This window comes from the organism of the source record quoted next, unplaced genomic scaffold (genome assembly GCF_019419815.1).
Source record: "Pyrus x bretschneideri cultivar Hongxiangsu unplaced genomic scaffold, Pyrus_bretschneideri_v1 Contig33, whole genome shotgun sequence".
Taxonomy (NCBI): Eukaryota; Viridiplantae; Streptophyta; class Magnoliopsida; order Rosales; family Rosaceae; genus Pyrus; species Pyrus x bretschneideri.
The window spans coordinates 1,918,477-1,938,673 of NW_025999646.1; the positions used below are offsets into that span (position 1 = coordinate 1,918,477).

The 20,197-nt window shown below is 37.7% G+C and overlaps 3 protein-coding genes across 5 annotated transcripts; 2 read left to right on the plus strand and 1 right to left on the minus strand.

Annotated features, from left to right (window-relative positions):
• The first annotated feature begins 2,614 nt into the window (after positions 1-2,614).
• On the plus strand, positions 2,615-6,263 carry LOC103944187 (protein FRIGIDA-ESSENTIAL 1). 2 transcript variants are annotated; one of them, XM_018646720.2, is made up of 5 exons: positions 2,615-2,995; positions 3,525-3,756; positions 3,915-4,144; positions 4,228-5,786; positions 5,882-6,263. In XM_018646720.2, exons 1-5 carry the CDS (start codon positions 2,743-2,745, stop codon positions 5,909-5,911), a joined length of 2,304 nt encoding a protein of 767 aa, XP_018502236.2. In that variant the 5' UTR covers positions 2,615-2,742; the 3' UTR covers positions 5,912-6,263. The 2 variants fall into 2 exon arrangements, with proteins under 2 accessions (XP_018502236.2, XP_009352887.2); XM_009354612.3 differs by having other exon boundaries at positions 2,616-2,995; positions 3,924-4,144.
• Positions 6,264-12,040: 5,777 nt separating this feature from the next.
• LOC103944186 (auxin-repressed 12.5 kDa protein) lies at positions 12,041-13,522 on the plus strand. Of its 2 annotated transcripts, none has more exons than XM_009354610.3 (3): positions 12,041-12,204; positions 12,366-12,564; positions 13,184-13,522. In XM_009354610.3, the coding sequence occupies exons 1-3, from the start codon at positions 12,099-12,101 to the stop codon at positions 13,221-13,223; spliced, it is 345 nt and encodes a 114-aa protein (XP_009352885.2). In that variant the 5' UTR covers positions 12,041-12,098; the 3' UTR covers positions 13,224-13,522. The 2 variants fall into 2 exon arrangements, with proteins under 2 accessions (XP_009352885.2, XP_009352886.2); XM_009354611.3 differs by having other exon boundaries at positions 12,042-12,204; positions 12,369-12,564.
• LOC103944185 (putative E3 ubiquitin-protein ligase RING1a) lies at positions 13,291-18,981 on the minus strand. The gene is made up of 10 exons (XM_009354609.3): positions 18,745-18,981; positions 18,539-18,581; positions 17,350-17,408; positions 16,591-16,672; positions 16,351-16,471; positions 16,217-16,258; positions 15,283-15,813; positions 14,994-15,101; positions 14,690-14,899; positions 13,291-14,531 (listed from the first exon to the last, which is right to left on the minus strand). The coding sequence occupies exons 1-10, from the start codon at positions 18,836-18,838 to the stop codon at positions 14,502-14,504; spliced, it is 1,320 nt and encodes a 439-aa protein (XP_009352884.2). The 5' UTR covers positions 18,839-18,981; the 3' UTR covers positions 13,291-14,501.
• Between the last annotated feature and the right edge of the window lie 1,216 nt (positions 18,982-20,197).

The following is a 20,197-nucleotide window of genomic DNA, read 5'->3' on the forward strand; positions in this document are numbered from 1 at the left end:
TTCAATGTTGCATACGACTCTGTATTTATAGTGGCTGTCTTTTGCTTGACACGGCCTGATAACTTTGTAGAGTCCAATTGCAACTCTAACTCGCAGAACTGAAATTGATCCGTGTCAAATGCCAAGGCATATCCTTCAGATTTCGTGACTTTTCAAACAAAATAAAGCCTATCTAGGCTCTATCACATCAGAAACCTAGCCCACCTAGGCTTCTTATCTCATCAAAAACCTCTATCAGGAACCTTTAAACTCATCTGATAACTTCCATCACCATGCAGAAAGGCCTAGCCTACCTAGGTTTCTTATCTCATCATTATCCAAGACTATCAAATCCTAGGCTTATCACATCATCATAATTCCATCACCTTTAAACCCATCCATGCATACATCCTGATCAAATGAATTTCAAATTCATTTTTAGCTTCCAAGTGCCGTCAGACATCCCAAATCAATTCAAACTGTACTGCTTGCTTGGGATATAATTCGCATCCTATTTATCTGGATTAAGAAGATGCAGATAATTCATATTAAAAAATAATTATTAAGATAAAAACCATAATATTATCCTTTAACAATAAGAAAATTATCTTCACTTTTTCATCCAATGGTTGAGAGTTATGTTTACTCAACGACCTTAATTGCACGGACCGATGGTGTAAATTTGGGTCCAAACAAATATAAATGCCGGTTTCTGGGGAGAGGGAAGAGTTGTTTCATTACTCAACATGAAAATAACTTCCTACATGGTTGGCCTATCCGATGCACTTTCTTGCATGCAAAGTAGCCCGATCTGAATGCATCTTGAAACCTCGTGTGCAGGATATGATCATATGGCTGAACCAAAGATGGATCAACTATGCCTAATGCTTGCTCCTCCATCCACATATTCCAAATCTGATGCAATTAGGATCATGCTAGCGCGCACATTCAAAAATAAAATTTGGTAAATCATTCCATACATATTTTAGAAGTTTAATGAATTGCCTACTTGTCCAATCAAATTAAGGGACGAACTCAATATCACAATTATTGTTTCTTTTACCGCTAACGATCTCTAGCAGTATGACACCAAAGCTAAAAACATCCAATTTTGTTGAATATCGCCTTTCCGTTGCATATTCTGATGACATGTATCCACTGCAGTTACACAACATTATATAAAATATTGAGCATGTTAATTGTTTGCTAATCGATGTATGTTTCTAGCTGTATAACTCTGCGAAATACTGAAACACTTACTATATATTCTGACCGCTCTCATGAGTTAGGTTAACGGATTTGATCTAAAATGCCAAGCCTACGCCACACGGGTGCAATTTAATCCAATTATCAAATATCTACTGCACTAGAAAAGAATTACCTCGACTCATTTAACATCACCCATCACCACTAATCAAATTCATTTCTCTCTCACTAGACGGGCTCCAAATCGATCGTTATATCAATATATGCAAGAAGAAAAAGATAATGAGAGGCTTGTGATCACACTCAGAATATATGTAAGAAGAAAAGAAAAAAAAATTGTTGTTTTTTAGATAAAACTCGCTACACTCATGTGCCCTTTGATTTTTCTTTCGGATTTGCGAGCTTCGAACTCGCCACTCTAAACACTAAACCCTAAACACTTTTGATTTTCTTTCAAAAAATAAGAACATGATATCTCATTGATGCCAATTTATACACAAAGAGATAGGCGGAGGAGTGTTGGACGCATGAGCAACCAGTCAATACTAGTTTGGTATGTCATTTAAGGAGGAGGATGCTCTCCCCCTAATCTCTTTCCCCTTCCCTTGCCTTCTATTTGAACGGTCACAGTTAAGTCACGTCAAAATCTTATGTTGATTTTTTTTTATACAGACAATAAGATAAAAAAAATAATGTGTGAGAGGAAAAGAGGGAATAGGAAAGAAGATAATCCTACTCCGTTGTTTAATCATGGTCTTGGTACGTTATAAGTGGATTGGGTTCTTCTGCCTTCTGGAAGTGTGTATTTTGTGAGATCATAGCCATCTAACTAATCTAACGGTTCTCAGAAGATCACGTCAGTGAACCATTAAAATAAAAATGGGCTCAAATTAAGGCTCTCAATCTTTGTGGGCTTTACTAGGAAAAGATAATGTAGAATCCAACACTATTTGGGCTTTGAAATGTGTTGGGCCTTTGAGCATTTCTCGCGGTATGTTATCCACACACCTTATTCATCTCTGACACTTTGACGCACTTTTATTTTATTTTTTTGATGATTTATTTTCAATTTATTCAATTAGACAGTTAAAAATTAAAATAAAAATGTCAAATCTTTAATATTAAAAAGCCAGTAATTATATATATCCAAATAATGGTTTACCATATGGACGAGAATTGTCTGCCCTCCACTTACCATCCCTTTCCTATTTGAGCGGTTACGGTTAAGTCACGTTAATGTTTTATATTGATTTTTTTTATAAAGGTAATAAGATAAAAAGTAATATGAATATAAAATATTGACGTAACTTAACCGTAACCGCTCAAATAGGAAAGGACGGTAAGCGGAGGGCAGACAATCCCCATCCTTAACATCAACATGTATCACATTGCAGGGATGACTTTTGTAATCGACCAATCACAGCACTACACGTATCCGAAATGCCATGTGTTCTGTAGCCAACGGAGATCAGTGAAGGAAGCTCTTAGAGTCTCAGCGTCCCCGCAAACCTCCACACGAAGGTGCACCGTACCAACCTACACAGTCGCGCACTCAGAATGCCTCAGAGCGCCGATGACCAATCTCCCGAACCGGCCGAATTCTCCGGCTCCGACATCGAGGAACAAAAAGAAGAAGAAGAAGACCCCGAATTGTTAGAAGAAGAAGTAGAAGAAGAGGAAGAAGAGGAGGCGGAGGCGGAAGAAGAAGAGGCGGAGGGGGAAGAGAATATGGACGACGAATTAGAAGGAAGGGTTGAAGTGGATATGGATATTTCAGATTCACCAATTCGATCCCATGATCATCACAACGGTTATTTACCTCTTCTATTAACCTACTTCAATTTAAATTAATTAAAATTCGTTTGATTTTTTTTTTTTTTTTTTGGGATATCGGTGTTTTTGCTTTGTTTGAATTTAAATTTTCTATGCATTTGGATTGATTATGTTAATTATGGCTTGATTGTAGCAATTCATACTTCAATGCTGTGCCTTTTTAGCTTAATTTGGAAAATTATGTGATGCAATTGGGTTATAAAGAATTGTTGTAAACTTGGAACTGGAGTTTGAGGAGTATGGGAAAAGTTTCGTTTGCGTGTTTGAGCTTATAGGTAAAGCATCTACTTGATTCGATGTCAACCCGTTATTCGGTCCAGTCTTTACCCCCTTATCTAGAAAGCTGAATGTTCCGGTTTTATTGAAATTACTGCCAAAATTTAGCTTAATGATAGCTTGATTTACTTGATTGTTATTGAATACGTATCAGCATTCTATCTCTCACCAACATTTTGGTATAAAAGATGATTATATGGTTGCTAACAAGGATGCTGGAATCCTTTCAGGCCAGAGAACCTCTGTACACTTACAGAATGAGGTCGATGGTCATCCGTGTAATAGTGAGATTATGGATGCTAAAGCGACCAGCTCATGTAGAGTTGGCCGGGAAGAGATGGCTGATGCCATCCCGATTAGGGATCATTTAGGTGAGGAGGTTAGAAGTGTTGTGAACCCAGGGGATGAGATGAAACAAGTGGACATGCAGCAGAGGAATGGTAGAAAGCAAATGGATTCAAGGTGAGGTGGTATGTTGGCCCTTTATACTTTTAAATTTTTCTTATCTTAGAGCCAAAGCCTGTGCATTTTTAAAACTTGAGTGTTGGATTAACGTGTGTACCTGGTGGCTAATTATTTGCCTTTTGAACCAAACTTATACCCATCCCACTAACTGTCAGGTTTTTCAGGTCAGGTGCTCTTGAGACAGGGACCACAACTGTGTCTCCTGCTGCTGAGACTAGTGGTCGAAGCAAGCGCCCAGCTATTATATGTGACTTTTATGCGAAGGGTTGGTGCATTAGAGGTAGTTCTTGTAAGTTCCTCCATGTGAAAGATAATCTGAATAGTTCTCAACCACATCCTGAGGGAGATGTTGCTAATTCTACAAGAGAAGTCCAGCTTGATGAAGGTATGTTGTATTATCTTCTTGGGTATGGATGTCAAAAAGTACTCTCCTATGACATTCTTATTAACACCCTTCTACCGTAACAGGTCTAAGAGACATTACTGAGAGATCAAGGTCACCTGGTTTTCGTGACCCTCTGGCTTTTTCAAGTGGAAGTGATTTTGCATTTTCTTCACATCTCAGTTCTGAAAAGATCCGATTTTTGGAACACATAGGAAGACAGCACCAGTTTCATGAAAAGCGCAAGTTTCCAACAGTTATTGGAGAGGAGTCAAATGTGGGGTTGTCCACTGATGCAAAGAAATTGCATTCATCCAAAGATGATCCAGGCTTTCTCTCGTCACTTAAGGATATAGAAAGGGATGATCAGAGAAATTGGCCTGCTGTTAAAGATAAATCCATATTCATTAGCAGTTTGCATCCTGAGCCTGGATTTTTTTCAACTGGATCTATTTCATCATCAGGAAAGTACCTTATAGGGAAGAACTCTTCACATTCGAGCAGTATGGAGGAACCAGCTGGAATTTGGAGCCAGCGTATGCCCCGTGACCATAGTTCCCCACTTGTGAACCTTGCTTTGAATTCAAGCTCAAGAAATCTTTCAATTACTGCCTTGTTTCCAACTAGCCGTATTTCATCTTGGACTGGATTTTCGTTGCCTTCTAGTTATTCCAATCTCGATTCAAGTCCTCATGATACTCTTAAGCTTTTTGATCAAAGTAGGGATTACCGTTCTTCTACTAGATCATCTCCCTTGCTGAAAAGCTCTTCCCCCTTCTCTAGTTCTGAATTGAAAAGTTTGCCGACCACCGTGTCATTGCGCTCTGCTGAAATTAAAACAAAACTTTCTTCAAATGATTGGGAGCCGTCTGTGCCATTCCGGCCATCTTTTATTCTTCCTCATGCATTTCTATCATCTTCGGGGTGGCAGTATGAACCTCTTCGTGACAGCATTGAGTTACCAAAGTTAGCAAACATCTCTGGTGAAGCTTCTTTCTATCCTGAAGGGGCAACCGGTGGGAATAAATTGCATCTGCAACATGGTGAATCTGCTAGTGGGACCATGCGGCCAGCTTGTGATGGTGATACAAACTCTATGTCTTCACATAATACGTATCATGAGAAGGTATTAGATAATAGCTGCTATACACGTGACCATAATTCCCCTGTAACTGAAGCAGAGACAGCGGGGACTTCTGCTGTCTGCCAAAATGGAACCATGACTGGAGAAGAAAATCCCTTGGGCCCTCCTCATCCCAAAGGTAGTACAAAACAAAATAAAGCCAGTAGTGCCACTGGTGATTCTAGACATCAAAGTGATGGTTCTAGACACCAAGAAGGCACAAAATTAGGTAGATTTAGAGAAAAAAATGAAGTGGATGGTGAACATTTGACAGACCGAGATGTACAGCAAGAATCAAAAGCTGTGAAGAATTTCCGTGCGGCTCTTGTAGATTTAGTGAAAGAATTGTTAAAACCAAAATGGCGCGAAGGTAGTCTCAGCAAGGATGCACATAACATGATAGTTAAGAGAGCAGTAGAGAAGATTATCAGTGCTTTTCAGCCCCATCAAATCCCATCTACCATAGAAACAGTTGAGCAATACCTGTCTGCATGCCGTCCAAAAATCTCAAAGCTTGTTGAGGTTAGCCCTTTTTTTCCTTTAATTTTTTGATGATAATGTGATGAAGCAGATATTGGGTTTTGAGTGTAATCTGACAGCCACTTGTTTCATTGCAGGGATATGTTGAAAAATATGGAAAATCTTGAGATGTTAGGCCAAGTGATTTTTCTCTTGCAAAATTTCCTACGCAGTTTACTAATTGGAGGTCATGGACAGTTGGTTTAGTATCCCCTGTTTTATATAATCAGAATTGAGCTTTTGTAGAAAGTTGTTAATTTTCTTATAAGATTTATTGTTTCATAAGTTAGTTCTGTTACTGACATTTCATATATTTTGACATAAACGGTGTCATGACTGGAACTTATCTTAGTCTGTGTATAGAAAAACGGTTGTAATTCATTTCATTTTTATGCAAGGAAGATTGCCTTAGGCTTGAATTAACTCAGCTTGAGGGTCTTTGCAAATTTTATCAAAGTGTCTGAATACTGGTTCTTATTCTTTCTAAGGTCAGTCTTCAATTCTTTTGCTGCTTCAATTCAGAGGCGCTGTGGAGTGACATGGTAAAATGAGACCTTTTGGTTTGGGAATTAATGATCACCCATATGTGACCCTTCTAGTTGACCTTACAGTTTGTACATTAGTCTTCCACAAGTTACACTGGATATGTAATTGATCAAAATTTTGGTATCTTGATTCAGTATATTTGCATAAACTCTTTTACTGCCTACAAAGAACTTGGAAGAGTGGCAGTTTTACTTTAGGATAGTAAAATGTATGGTTCTGATATTATAGATGCTTGAAGATGTTTGTTTTAAATTTATGAAATTCAAGTTGATGTATAATATGTGTAATTTGAAGTTTTACTCTCTCCATCCTCATTTTTGGTTATAATGATCTGTAATTGTGGTGTTCAGATTCTTCTGGACAATGTTTCATTATTTGAAGATATTTGTGGATTGAGGTAAACTCTCATTTTTTTTGACATGCCGTTAATTCATACTTTGCTAATTTACTTTCATTGTTTATGTAAAATGTTTTTGGGAGTTCTATTCTCAAGTATTAATATCTGTATTTCGCACCCGATACCCACTGCCTAAAAGGCCGGACCCTTTGAGCCAAGGCAGTTGTTTTTCTTTACTAAGGTGTACATAATAATAGGAGAATAAGATCGATGTCCTAGTACCTTGTTACCTGTATTTGTCCTTAACAGATCAGTTTATCATCATGGAGTCCTAAAACCCCGATTTTCTTTGGGAAAATAGATTACATATGCGATTGTTGTTGAGGTCTGATAGCTGCAAGTCTGCAACTAAATCAGGTTCAGTGTCCAGAAAGTGTAAAATCAATCATGCTGTAATGTCTTTTCCATTTTCCCATCTCTGGAATAAGGTAGATTCGACCAGATGTATGATTTCTCAACCCGAGTCCGTATTTTCTTAGCATCAAGGGCCTAACCTGTTTCAACCACTAGCTTAGTCCTGGTATGATCAAGACTTAGGATTAAGTAAAAGAAGAGGGAAATGATACTGAGATGCCATGACTCCTGTAGGATGTTAGATAATTTCCCGTGTAGGTTGAATTATACTTTTTGTAGTTCTCTTTACAATGCATTGTGTCATTATGATGAAGCGTGAACTAGATTATAAAGAAGTCGGGGCTGTTTATCGGTTTATGGCATTGACTGCTGCAAAACAGATTTATATTAGTGACTTTAAGTGACCTGAGACTATTGAGAATCTGTCATCGAGTCGTTTAGTGATCAGAGCTTGAGAAAAGATATTCATGTCTGAATTTTATTGATTGTTGCTAACTGAAACAGACTCAAGTTATATTGAAGCCTCACTTCGAAGTCTTAAGTTTCTTCTCTACTAATTTATGGACTTTTGACTAGCTGAAATAGAAAGAATTGAAAGGAAAAGGAGCTTCATATCATTGTGACTTTCCCGACACTCTATGTGCTCCCTCGATTGGCTTAGCAACTTTGCATTCATTGCAAGGGAAGACAAATGACTTGAACATTTTCTTGCCGAAAGATGATCTGGTTGCAGGCTTCTCCTTTTGCTCTTGGTTTCTGGATTCTGGATGTGGCTTAGCATATACTTCTGTGACACCGGTGGTATCAGTTGATCTCATATTTCTGGTACGTGTTGCTCGTACTGGACCTTTGATGCTGAGCTGGTCTGTATCCAGACGCTGTGTTGATTCAAGCGCGGTTGCTTTAGGTATGATCTGACCATTCGAGATCAACAGGTCTGCCGGGTAATGCTTGATTGGGTCGGTCACTATGGACTCTGAGTAACTAAACTCAAACTCTCTGCCTTGGTTGTGAATTTGATTGGGTTTGTTAGCAGGAAGGCACTGGGATTGCTGATCCTGAACACACAGGAGGTCAGCGAACGAGAAGGAATCGAGCGAACTGCTATCGGCTGCAACATCCACCGCAATCTTGTTTTGCAGGTGGGCAGCCATTGTTTCGATGATGCTTCATGGTTTCAAGCTTCCAGGTTCTATATATACAGTTCTGGTTAAAGGGAACAGGTGTGGATTTAACTATTTCTTTTTTGTCGTTCAGGTTCAACTTCACATAAATGTCAAAGTAATATATATTTGGCTTATTTTTAGCTACACCTCCTAGAACTTGATTTCAATCTCACTTTAGTCCCTGTAACTCAAAACTCGCCTTTACTCCCTGAAACACATAGTTCGCTCCACTTTGCCCCTTGAAACTTAATTTTGATCCTATTTTACCTCCTGAAACTTATAAATTCGTCTTTATAAAAACTCAAAATTCGATTTTGATTTGGGTAAGCTAATCAAATTTTTTTTTTTTTCATCTCTTCAATTTCTTTTAAACTTTTGTTGTTTGATTGTTGAATGTTAACACGTAATGAAGATTTATAATCAATTTATTACACTTGTGGTATAGTCCAATTGGCTGTTGGGTTCCACCTATGTTTCAGGATGCGATCTACAAGTTTCAGGGAGACGAGAGTCCACTAGTTAAATAGAACTAGTTTTGAGTTTGAGGGAATAAAGGGATGGTTTTTGAGTTACAGAGAGAAAAGTAAGATCAAAATGAAGTTCCAAAAATATAGTTAAAAAACAAATCTATATATTTGTGATGAGTTTGATATTTGATTACGACAAAGGCTCGTTGAGGTTCAGCATGCCAATCAACTTGTAGGCTTGTAGGGTATGGGCGTGGATGAAACCAAAGAATTAGCCGGTGTCAAAAGGTAAAGAAATAAAAAGGTGGTATTGAATTTGGGGAAATTATAATTTTATATGATGTGGTTGTGGGGGTGGCCGGATGCCGACTGTAAAACCTTAAAGAAAAAGATTCCAGACAATCGAAAAAAAAGAAAGAGGGTTCCAGATTCCATGGAAGTTCTGTCTGGTGTTTATGATCTCAACATGTTTTTTAATGCTTGGTTACAAAACATTGCTTTACGAAGCTGATGTTACCGAGGATGGCAATGTTAATTAAATTAAATCGCCTAATTAAGAACTAGCTTAATGGTTTTGTTGGCGGAGTGGTCTTTGTCTAAAATAGGGATCTCAACTCTCTCCAATAGGAGAAAATTTTCAGTGCGTCCGGCAGTACATTACATGAGGAACACTTGAGAAAAAAAAAAAAAAAAAAAAAAAAAAACCTGTCATTCACTTGTATAATAACATGTGACGTACGAGCCCTCGTGCTGGCATATTTAAGATTCTCTCCTCCAATAGATGTGCAAGTTTTAGTTTCTCTTAAAAACTTTCTCGTAGCTGAGATTTTAGATTTGAATTTTGTAAATGATAAGTGCCGTACTAATTTATTCTATTATCACTTAATGTGAATATAACATTGTATATATAAAAATAAAATAAAAAGGAAAACTAATGAAAATGGTTTGAAAACTTTGAATTTTAACGAAAATGACAAAATAAAGGGTAAAGTGAATAGTACCAGGATTGATCTTTTAGTTTAAAAATGTGGTTTTTCGTTAAAGTGACAGTACCAAGAGCTTTTCGTTAAGATTCTCTAAAAAAAAAAAAACCTTGCCCTAACTTAATAATCAAAATTCAAGTATTCATTAATTTTCGTGTGAATGAATGATCTTGAAAGTGCAAAATTGGATTGATTGTTGGGCCTTGAAACCGAGTCTATTAGTTGGATTTGAGAGGTGGATTTGGAAGGTGGGTTTTGGGCCTGGGCCTTAGGTCTGCCAAATTTTGTCATGCAGAAGGGATGACCTAATTGTTTTCATGACAATAAAAGCAAGGGTATATATGCACTTGGCATTCCTTAGGTACAATGCTATCCGAGCAACGACTGACTAATTGTTTGTACTAAGATTTTGCTAATTTGTCTCTAAATTTTAAATTTAAAACTCAATTAAAAAGCTCATTGAAGCAGCTCTCGCATTTATTGATGATAACAATGCTAAAATGAGATTAACTTTGTAATTTCATCGGACGGTAATAAAAATAAGACATAAAAATAGAATGTATGAATATCGCTAATTAACAGATAACTTTAGGGGGCGTTTGTTGCGCCGGACTATCTCGGACTGGATTAGCTTCAAGAACTAAGCTGGACTGGCTTAGACTAGACTAAACTGGACTAACTTAGTGAAGCGTTTGGTGCAGTATTGGACTAAGAAGCTGGATAATAACAAATTCTAATATTATATTATTTAATATATAAATTATTAATATTTTATTATGATCTTATCTTTTTCTTCATCTTTTCCTACCATTTCCGTCCCACTCTTTTCCTCTTCTCTCATCGTCCCACCCTCTCCCTCTTTTTTTCCTCTTAGACCTCTCAATTCATGTCTCTTTCTCATTCCTGGTCAAACTCCTTATTGATTCCAGTCTCTGTTTCTCTGTCCTCCCTCCCTCTCTAGCTATGCGTTGTTCGAATGGAACCTCACGGCTCCAATTTTCCCGACGAGTTGCAGGTTTCCCGATATGTTTTCCGGACAACCCTTGTTAAATTGGATGAAGTTAGCACCGTCAAAAAATTCATCACCATCCCTAGACCGAGATCTTAGCTTTGAATGCTCAAATTTGTCATGGATTTGAAGAAGCCCAAACAGGCCGAGACTTCCAGGCCATTTTCCGGCCACATTCGACCACATTTTGGCCTTGATTGAGGTAAAATCGTAATCTTGTCACTCCCAGCTTCAATTTGGTATATTTTATATGAAAGTTGGTTGTGAAATGGATCTGAAAGAGAGTCGAAAAGTTAATGATTGATCTAGGTGACCGGAGATGACGAGGAGATTGTCGGGAGTGGTCGTTGAGCATGACGAGGATGAGAAAGAGAGGATAGTCTTAGCTAGTCTCATGGTTATTGGGGGGTCTCGCTAAGACCTCTTAGTGAAGGGTTTTGTCCATGCTAGTCCCCTTTAGTCTCATTAATGTTAGTCCCAGCATGGAACAAACACAGTATTGGACTAATAGCTAGTCCAGTTCAGTCCAGTCCAGTCCAACCTAGTGAGGGCAAACAAACGCCCCCTTAGTCTACTTGACAATAAAATTCCCGACTCGATCAGAAAGAGGTTCCAACGTGTCAATCTGAGCCCTGTCTCTCCCATCACTGTGTGGGCCCCACATTGCTCTGAGGAATAGGACATTTATTTGTAAAGTGAGCGTACACTTGTCAAGCTTAACTCACATTTAGATATGTGATGGATATTTTTTGGCGGGACCCACATTTACCAAGTCTTCATTCTTATCCATTTCCTTCGGAGTCCGGATCATCGCTGTCGGAATTTATAAATTCGTAAATTGTGTTTGTTTATTTTATATTGTATGATTAGCAATCATTATAAATATTTTAATTTTAAAATAAAAATAAACAATACTTGACAAAATTGATCGCACGATATAAAATGAACAGACACAATTCATAAATCCACAAAATCCTCACCAAAAGAATTCGAAAATGATGTTGTTGGTTTCCTTCGTCCTTTTCTCTACTCTCATTTTTCCTATAGCCATCATCCCACAATTATCGCTAGATTACATACCTATGGTGAAAGGGACTAATGACTAAATGTTAATAAAATTGTGTACGAAGTAAAATGGGTATGAAAACAAAACACTCTCCCTAATCGTTACCCTACGCACTGCCCGCAATAATCCGCGATTAAATGTTAATGCTACCAGCTGGAAGCAGCAAAACAAAATATGGCAAATTAGCACAATTTTAATGAGAGATGAGATATTTTAGCTTCAAGTTGTATTATAAATAGAACCATCTAGACCCAGAGACCATCAGATAGAAAGAGAGAGAGAGAGAGAGAGAGAGAGAAAGAAAGAGAAGAGAGAGAGAGAGCAAAAATGGTTCTTCTTGAAAAGCTTTGGGATGATATTGTCGCCGGACCTCAGCCTGAACGCGGCCTCGGCAGGCTGAGGAAGGTGTCTCCTAAGCCCTTGAACGCAAAAGGTACTCGGATGTAATTCTCTGAGCACGACGTTCGTTCTTTCTTATCCGATCGCACATGTGTCTATGTGACACGAAGTTTACCGCTTCTTAATATGTTACTTGCTATGTATATAGATGTTTTCGTTTTGGGTTTTAAAAATTATTAATTTGGTGATGTGTAGAAGGGGAAGGAGAGTCGAGCAAGTTGGCGATGCCGATGAGCCCGGCAACACCAGGAACCCCAGGCACACCAGTATCTGCTCGCGCTAAAGATAACGTTTGGAGGAGTGTCTTCCACCCAGGTAGCAACCTTGCCTCCAAATCCATGGGCAACCAGGTTTTCGACAAGCCACAGCCCAACTCTCCCACTGTCTACGACTGGTATGTATACGTAGCCTAACCCTAACAACGTACGCATGGAACTGGTTACAAACTTTTGATCGCAGTAAGAACCAGAAGACACAATAAGGATACTGTTGTATGTACCGTGGTTATATAAGTACTGTCTGTCTATTTTATAAGAAAACTTAAAATGTTTGAAAATTTTAAGTTTTAATTATAATGATAAAATAAAGGGTAAAATGAATAGTATTATTTTTTAGTGTAAAAATATAATTTTTTTGTTAAAATAAACAGTATTATGGATTTTTCTTTAAGACTCCCTTATTTCATTCTATTTTTCAGAACAAATTTGTGGTTAGTTCCGTCTCTGTGGATTTCTAATATTAACATCAGCAGATCTAAGCCGTAGATCAAGGATCTGTTTGTTGGGTTTAAATTTCTGGAAAATTAATAAAAATAGTTTGAAAATTTTGAGTTTTAAGAATCAGGATAAAATAAAAGTTAAAATAAATAACACATTGATTTTTTAGTATAAAAATATGATTTTTTGTCAAAATAAATAATACTAGAAGTTTTTTATTAAAATTCTTTTTAAATCTGGATGTTTTCTTGTTGCTATCATGGGTTTAATCTTTTAACGTACGATCTGATCTCACAGGCTCTACAGTGGGGAGACCAGGAGCAAGCATCATCGTTAAGGTGACAAACAAACAACTGAATGGACCAGCAGCCACCAGGGGTTGCATGTAAATAGTGTACTTTTTGATCTCAGCGTTTGCCACGTGCCCCAATGAGGGTTTTCCGATGGCAATGTGATTAGGTGTCCTTTTGAATTTTGTAACTAGGGCTTCCGATGGCAATGTGATTAGGTGTCCTTTTGTATGAACACTTGTGCGGTAATGATGACTCTCTGTCGGTCAGATCTACTGTTGGATGGTGGTGAGGAGTTGATGTCGTATTAAATAAATAAATAAATATCTTTTCTAATGTTATTAAATGTTATGATGCACTTAATTATGTGGTTTTATCTTATCTATACGGGAATAGAACAGGATTGAGAGGACTTTATACCTTTAAATACGTTAATTTCAAATTAATAATTCATTGTAAAGAAGAAAAAAACTTAGACAGTTTAGCTTTCTCACAAAATATGTTGGGTTATTAGTTGGTGGTGTCAACGAGGTGGAGATTATCGTACGTGAAATTTTTTAGTAAATCGAAAATGTAGGTTGCTATATCGGATGTTATAATACAAGTAAAGCAGCACTTCATAAAACAAAAATTATTCATTTATATTGTAACATGTAGCGTACTAACTTCAATATGAATGGATAAGGAGAGGATTGGAATTGAATCATTACATTGAGGTTGGTGAGTGGGACCCATTATAAGGGGAAATTACAATACACCCTTTGATAAGGATTTTTTTTTTTCTTTTTCTCAACGTATCAAGTACATAATTCAATACATGAAGTATCATAATGTAATTGATTGAAATTTTTATTTTCAAGTTTTCAGCCAGGTCGCATTCTCGACCCATCTTGTCAGAAACCTACCGTAACATCTCTCGTCAATAATGCACTACCTTTACTTTTTAACTTCCCCACACATTGTATTATTGGTGGCAGTCCCGCAATGCATGTAAATCTAGAGAGAGAGAGAGAGTGAGTGTAGTGTGTACTTTCAACTTTGGTATACTGCCTGATTCAAAAGACTACTTTGAAGATTCGAAGGAAATCCATAAAGTCCATAATATAAGAGTTGAGTTGGTAACAAGCTCGGAACATGACATGGCGATTTTCATCTGCATCTAAATTGCTCACACCATTTGTGTACTTGGCGAGCTTCTAAAACAGACACTGTCTTCATTTCAACAACATATGCCAGCTTAGTGACAACTATAAATAAACATTAGAGGGGTAGAAGAAGGAGGTAGGTAGAACCATTTGTTTACAGATTTTTCGCAATCTTCGGCTTCAGTTCCATTTCTTCTGATATGCCAAAATCTGCAAAAATCACACACAAATTAGCACAATACTATAAGAAGTGTAGGAATTGTTTAGAACCCTAAACTTTTCTTCTTGACGAGCACGCCTTTGTCACGCACAAGTTTCCGCTAGCTCTATAGACTATCAATGGTGGGAACTTTGAAGGAAGTGCTCACCAGGTAGCCCGGAATGAGATTGTGAGTTCTAAGTTCTGCCAAAGTTTCTTCCTCCTTTAAAAGTTGCAGGTTTTCTTTGCTTGAATCTAGAACAAGAGACTTGGAAATTTTAATATTGGTGGCAGTTGAATGACCGAATTCGGCATGCAGCTCTTTCACCAAGTATATTTCAATTTCTTCGGCTTGAGAAGCGGTTCGGAGAGCTACGTACTGTATACAAATAAATCTAGTTTCAGTATAGTGATGGAAGCCTTCAGATGGTGAAGTGCTACCAAATGAAAGATGCAGTGAGTGGAAGAATTACCTGACATAAATGTCCAACTGAAAGGGTAGACCGGCAGCAAAGATATGGCCGCTGCAAACTTGGTATTCTTTGCTCATCGAAAGAAACAAGCAGGAGGTGGATGTCCAACTGAAAAAAAAATGAGAAACGCTTGATCCAATCATCACAGTACAGAAGCAGATTGCCAGATAAATTTTCTAAATACACATATATATGTAGTGTGTGTGCAGGTATGATCTCGAAAGGGTACTACTCAGTCCCCTATCAGAGAAGAATCATGACGAGATTGTCGGCCTAAACTCTAAATTACCTCGTCATCATTATCTCCCGAGTTCCGAAGATACTCTACCAACCTAGAGAGGCGGATGTTCCTGGCATTTTTACCATTGCCACCACTTGAACTGCCATACCGTGTATGACTCCGCATGCCACCTTTTCCCCAGGAAAGCCTCTCTGAGCTGCCAACACGCCCCACAGAAGCACCCAGAATCTCTGATCTGTTCATTTCATAATCATTTTCATCATCACTATCTGCATTAGCAGCTGCCAACGAGGGCTGATAATATCGACCTCCTCTCCATCTTTTGGATCTCTTTGGTCTTGGTTCTGCATGCTCATCACCAGAAGACAAATCTCTACCGCCATCATTACCATTTACATCCTCATTGTCATCGGACCCATGATGTTCAGCAACATTTCTATAGTTCCTTCTCCCCCTCGCATTTCGATAGCTACCCCGTGATCTCCTCATAAATGCAGCTGCAGTGGCTTTAGCTGTTGTTCGTTTCCTTCCTAGTGCCTCGGTTTGTCGTTGAAATGTCTGGGCAATGGAAGCTTGGATCTGTGCAAATAAGCTCAAAAATCAAACACCCGAAGCAACAAACTAGGAACAAAAAGAAATCTCTGTACAGTTTTGCCACTAACTTCCTGGTGACACGTAACACCTAAATGATGAAAACACGATGATTCTAGTGTAATACCTTTTTAAAACCACATCAAGGGATATGTGGAAATTGCATTATTTTCGGTAATAGGACACAGATAAGACCCACATACAAGTAGATAATCAAGTCTTAACCAAAGTTCCAATGAATTACAGGGTTTTACAAAATCAGAGAACTCATCAATTGCACGAGAAAACTAGAATAATTCGCAGTTCGTTATTTTTCTGTATTTGGGGTTGACTTCCATTTAAAATATATACATATTAACCCCAACAGAAACTTGAAAACTGAAATGGTCACCTGCTTATTGCGAGCCTTCTCTTCTTCATGAAAGGCCAATTCCTACAGGAGATGATCAACTATCAGCGCTCTCATTTAAAATGTTACTTACAAAAAATAAAATTCACAGTATGAGATGATCAGCATCATAATACCTCTTCCTCATACTTGTCAATATCTGGATATATAGCTGCAATTAAGGCGTCATAGTTTGGGTCATCTCTCAAAGAGCGACGACTAGCACAATGGGTGCGGCATGCAGGGCATTCATTGTTCCTGCAGCGAAACCAGTTACCAGTCTAAATATTAGATTGAGAAATCAGGCCACGAGTTCAAACTATCTAGTACTTTGTGACATCATCAAACAAAATATGTATAAAAAGTTTAAAGCATACCCCAGGCGCATGGACTTGTCAATGCATTCCCTGCAGAAGCGATGCAGGCATTCCATCACTGTCCTTGTTTTCCGAATGATCCCTATGGATACCAAAGAGCACAAGAGCTGATGCTTATATCATGCAAATGAAAAGGAAAGTATGCGGCTATGGTTCTGGTTATAAGTTAAACGCTTAAAAGGACTAGCCCGCACCCACAACTTTGGTGAGGTCTCATACAATGTACGAGTGTAAAAGGGACCAATGAATACTTCGCTTTATATAGTCTGATTCATTGTCTCAGTTTTTAGAAAAATTCTAATATGAATGAAGAACCCTTGGATGTGAAAACTCTCAATATTTGTACATTAATTTCAGCCTGCACAATTGACATAGATCAAGACCATCTGAATGGTTTCAGCACATCAATAAGGCTGCTTTTAGGTAGCTGATGTTTCGGCCATGACAAAGTGGTACATACAATATATGGTTTCTGACAAGTTAATAAAACCAATATTTCTGACTTGTATACCAGAAAAGTTTAAGACAGTGGCATTTCAAGATAATCTAATATCAATGTTGCAACATAACAGCATGCAAACCCACTATGATGTTCTAGAACTGAACTATCAACCTCCCCTTGATAATAGATAATGAGCTTTACTCTAAGCTGGTACCCAACAATAATCTCTTAAAAAAATAGAACCAGAAGAGATCAAAATGCTTGACTTGCCATATTGATTCAGTTATAATCCAAAATTTAGTATCCCAAAGACATACCTAAACAGATAGGGCACTGGACTTCTTTCCGAATTTCTGCCAATTTCACCATGACAAATCTGTATACATTACCAACAAAAAGAAAATATTAGCACAGAGCAGATGTAACGTATAATATGTAGGTTGCCCTATGTGCAAGTTTTATTTTTTGCACGCTTTGCTTGGTTTTGCGCCAAGTCTTCCGTTCCTCAATTTCTCGGAGGGAAATACAGAGGCTGGCACAAAAGAGAAAAAAAATATGAAAGTACAGAGCTTCTGCAGAAAGATCAGATAAAATAAATCACTGATCTTTTCAAAATGTTGATTTCATCCTCGAGCATAAATCCCTCGTTACATGAAACTTTTCATATCATTTTACGAGCCTGGACAACACACATGCATATCGAAACTAAAACATAAACTGCTGCATGTTGTGGGGTTGCATTTTGCAAGCGTACAAATGCCCAATTCAGCATGCATATTCACGTTATTGTCACCATTGTTTACCATACCCAAAAAGGAAAATAAGAACGTTAGTTGCTTTCTTTTATAAACATGGCAACAATTATATCTAACGAGTAAAAACTAGCAAGCTTGGTGGTAAATATTCTGTAAGTACAACACTTTTCTGTGGAAGTTTAGCAGAACAATGAGAACCCAGTATAGTAAGCAGATTGTTTGTTCCTTCGGCCAAGCACCAACAAAACCAAGACACTATCGAGCAAGACTGAGAGAGTGAGAATTTCTGCTCAAAATGACCCAACAATCATCGAAACAATAGACATGAAGCGAAGCAAAAATTCGGATCAGAATCTGCAGCTAATGAGCAAACCAGATTGGGCAACATGCTTGAACCCCCCATGCACGATGGAACTTGAAGCTCGAATTCAAAAGATCCAAAAACCAACTCCACCAACCTTCTTCCCAACCCAAACACAGCAATCCATCCCAGAAAAACGGAAGAGAAAACCCACATCAACCCAAAAGTCATTGCTTTCACAGTCGCATACACACGTCAATCCACCCAGCTCAAACCCAGCAGCAGCTCAATTAATACAAACAAAAGAAAACAAAACCCAGCACGAAGAAAAGCATGCAGATCCCAAATCACACACAGCATTCAAACATCAAACACTTACACAATCAACGGAAACGACCACCATAAATAGAAGAGCGAGAAAAGCAATGAAGAAAAAAGAGAGAGGCTCACTCGTCTTTCTCTTCGGTGCTCTGTAACGGGCTTCGATCGGACTCTGAGGAGCAAAAGGGAGGAGAAAGAACAGATGAAGCAACGGCACAGAGAATCAGAGAAAGCAAAAATCCAAAAACCATGTAACGGGGAAGAAGAAACGTGCGTGTACGGTGTTTGTATGCAGTGGGTTGGACGAATCTGGAGTTGGAAGAAATAAGACGTACCCTCTTCGTCTTGCGGCGTTTCGTGGGTGTTTTCTCTGTAGTTCTGCGGAAGATCATCTTCCATGGCCTCGTGGGTGCGCTTCTGTGCCGGCATTGCTCTGGTTTGCGGCGGAAATTTAGCAAGGAACGAAACGGTTGTGTGTGAGAGTGAAATTGTGAGCTGATTGTGGTGGTCTCGGAGATAGGAGAGAGAGAAGGATGAAGGTGGCGGTGGTGGGTGGTGGTGGTGGTGGAGTGAGGCTGACCAGAGAGAGAGAGAGAGAGAGAGGCGGAGGGGTAGAGGTTCTCACAGGCTCGTTGTCTTACCGAAAATTCTTCTATTTATAAAAAAATAAAATAAAAAGGAGACAATTCAAGGTTGGGTATTCAGTCAACACGTGTACATACAGGGGTAATATGGTAAATATATATGCTTTACTTTTCTGTTTTTGTTTTTTTTTTTTGGGTTTACGTTGAGTTGCTAGTAGTTTCTGGATTTGTAGTGAAAAATAAAAATAAAAACTCGTTGTAGATTAGTTTTCTTTGATTGTTGCACTACTTAATGATCTGAAAATTCAACGGTTAAATTTTGTATATAAAGATATAATAGATTATTACAACAGTTAAATTTTACGTAAAATTTACACTATTTAATAATACAATTATTGTTATTAGACTTTCTATAAGATAGACGAATATAAATTTACTAATTGTATGTTGTAACTAAAATGCACCTGAATTTTTTTGTTACTTTAAATTTCTCTCCATTGCCATTGACTTGCAGGACGCCCTTTTTGTTCTTTATCCCCTTTACATTTTAAAAAAAAATTGTTATTGTTATTGTTTAATTTTTTTTTCTTACTAAACTATCCCTATATCAATTAAAAGTCCACTATCAATGTGTTAAATTTGGGTTCCATGGTGTCTAACATATTTGTTTTGGTTTTGAATTTTTTTGCTAAATACTTGATCGAAAATATCTAAGTTTTAAATTGGGATTCGCAAAAACTTATTACGTTAGAGTTCAGTTCATTGATTCGGACACAATGAAATCATAGCTAGAAACGTGTCAGCATAACGCGTCTACATCCATTGAAAGATGGTGAATTTATCGTTGCTAAGCATTGAAAAGTTATTGGTAGAGTTACTTATTATTGACAGAATGAACTGTGAGTTATCTGAATAAGTAAAATGTGGATTATTGGTACATGTGTTGACATCTATATATGTTTTTTTTTTCAACTGAGAGTGACAATACTCTCCTAAACAATCATTAAAAGATGCATACTATCAAACTATTTTCTTGGCATATATTAGTGTGATGGAATCTCTATTGTGTAATAATTGGAAATTTAGAAATAATTCTATAAAACTAAAGATTCTAAACTTGTATGGATGATCTAGTACTAGCAAAGGTGAGTATAAATACCAACTCCAACAATCTAGGTTACAATATTAATAGGCATAAAAGCAC

Coding starts and splice junctions, on each gene's coding strand:
- LOC103944187 (XM_018646720.2), top strand. CDS start 2,743: ATGCCTCAGAGCGCCGATGACCAATCTCCCGAACCGGCCGAATTCTCC. Junction 3,757..3,914: donor AGAAAGCAAATGGATTCAAG/GTGAGGTGGTAT, acceptor ACTAACTGTCAG/GTTTTTCAGGTCAGGTGCTC. Junction 4,145..4,227: donor AGAAGTCCAGCTTGATGAAG/GTATGTTGTATT, acceptor CTACCGTAACAG/GTCTAAGAGACATTACTGAG.
- LOC103944186 (XM_009354610.3), top strand. CDS start 12,099: ATGGTTCTTCTTGAAAAGCTTTGGGATGATATTGTCGCCGGACCTCAG. Junction 12,205..12,365: donor TAAGCCCTTGAACGCAAAAG/GTACTCGGATGT, acceptor GGTGATGTGTAG/AAGGGGAAGGAGAGTCGAGC. Junction 12,565..13,183: donor TCTCCCACTGTCTACGACTG/GTATGTATACGT, acceptor CTGATCTCACAG/GCTCTACAGTGGGGAGACCA.
- LOC103944185 (XM_009354609.3), bottom strand. CDS start 18,838: ATGCCGGCACAGAAGCGCACCCACGAGGCCATGGAAGATGATCTTCCG. Junction 16,472..16,590: donor GACAAGTCCATGCGCCTGGG/GTATGCTTTAAA, acceptor GTTTCGCTGCAG/GAACAATGAATGCCCTGCAT. Junction 14,900..14,993: donor CAGTTGGACATTTATGTCAG/GTAATTCTTCCA, acceptor ATTTGTATACAG/TACGTAGCTCTCCGAACCGC.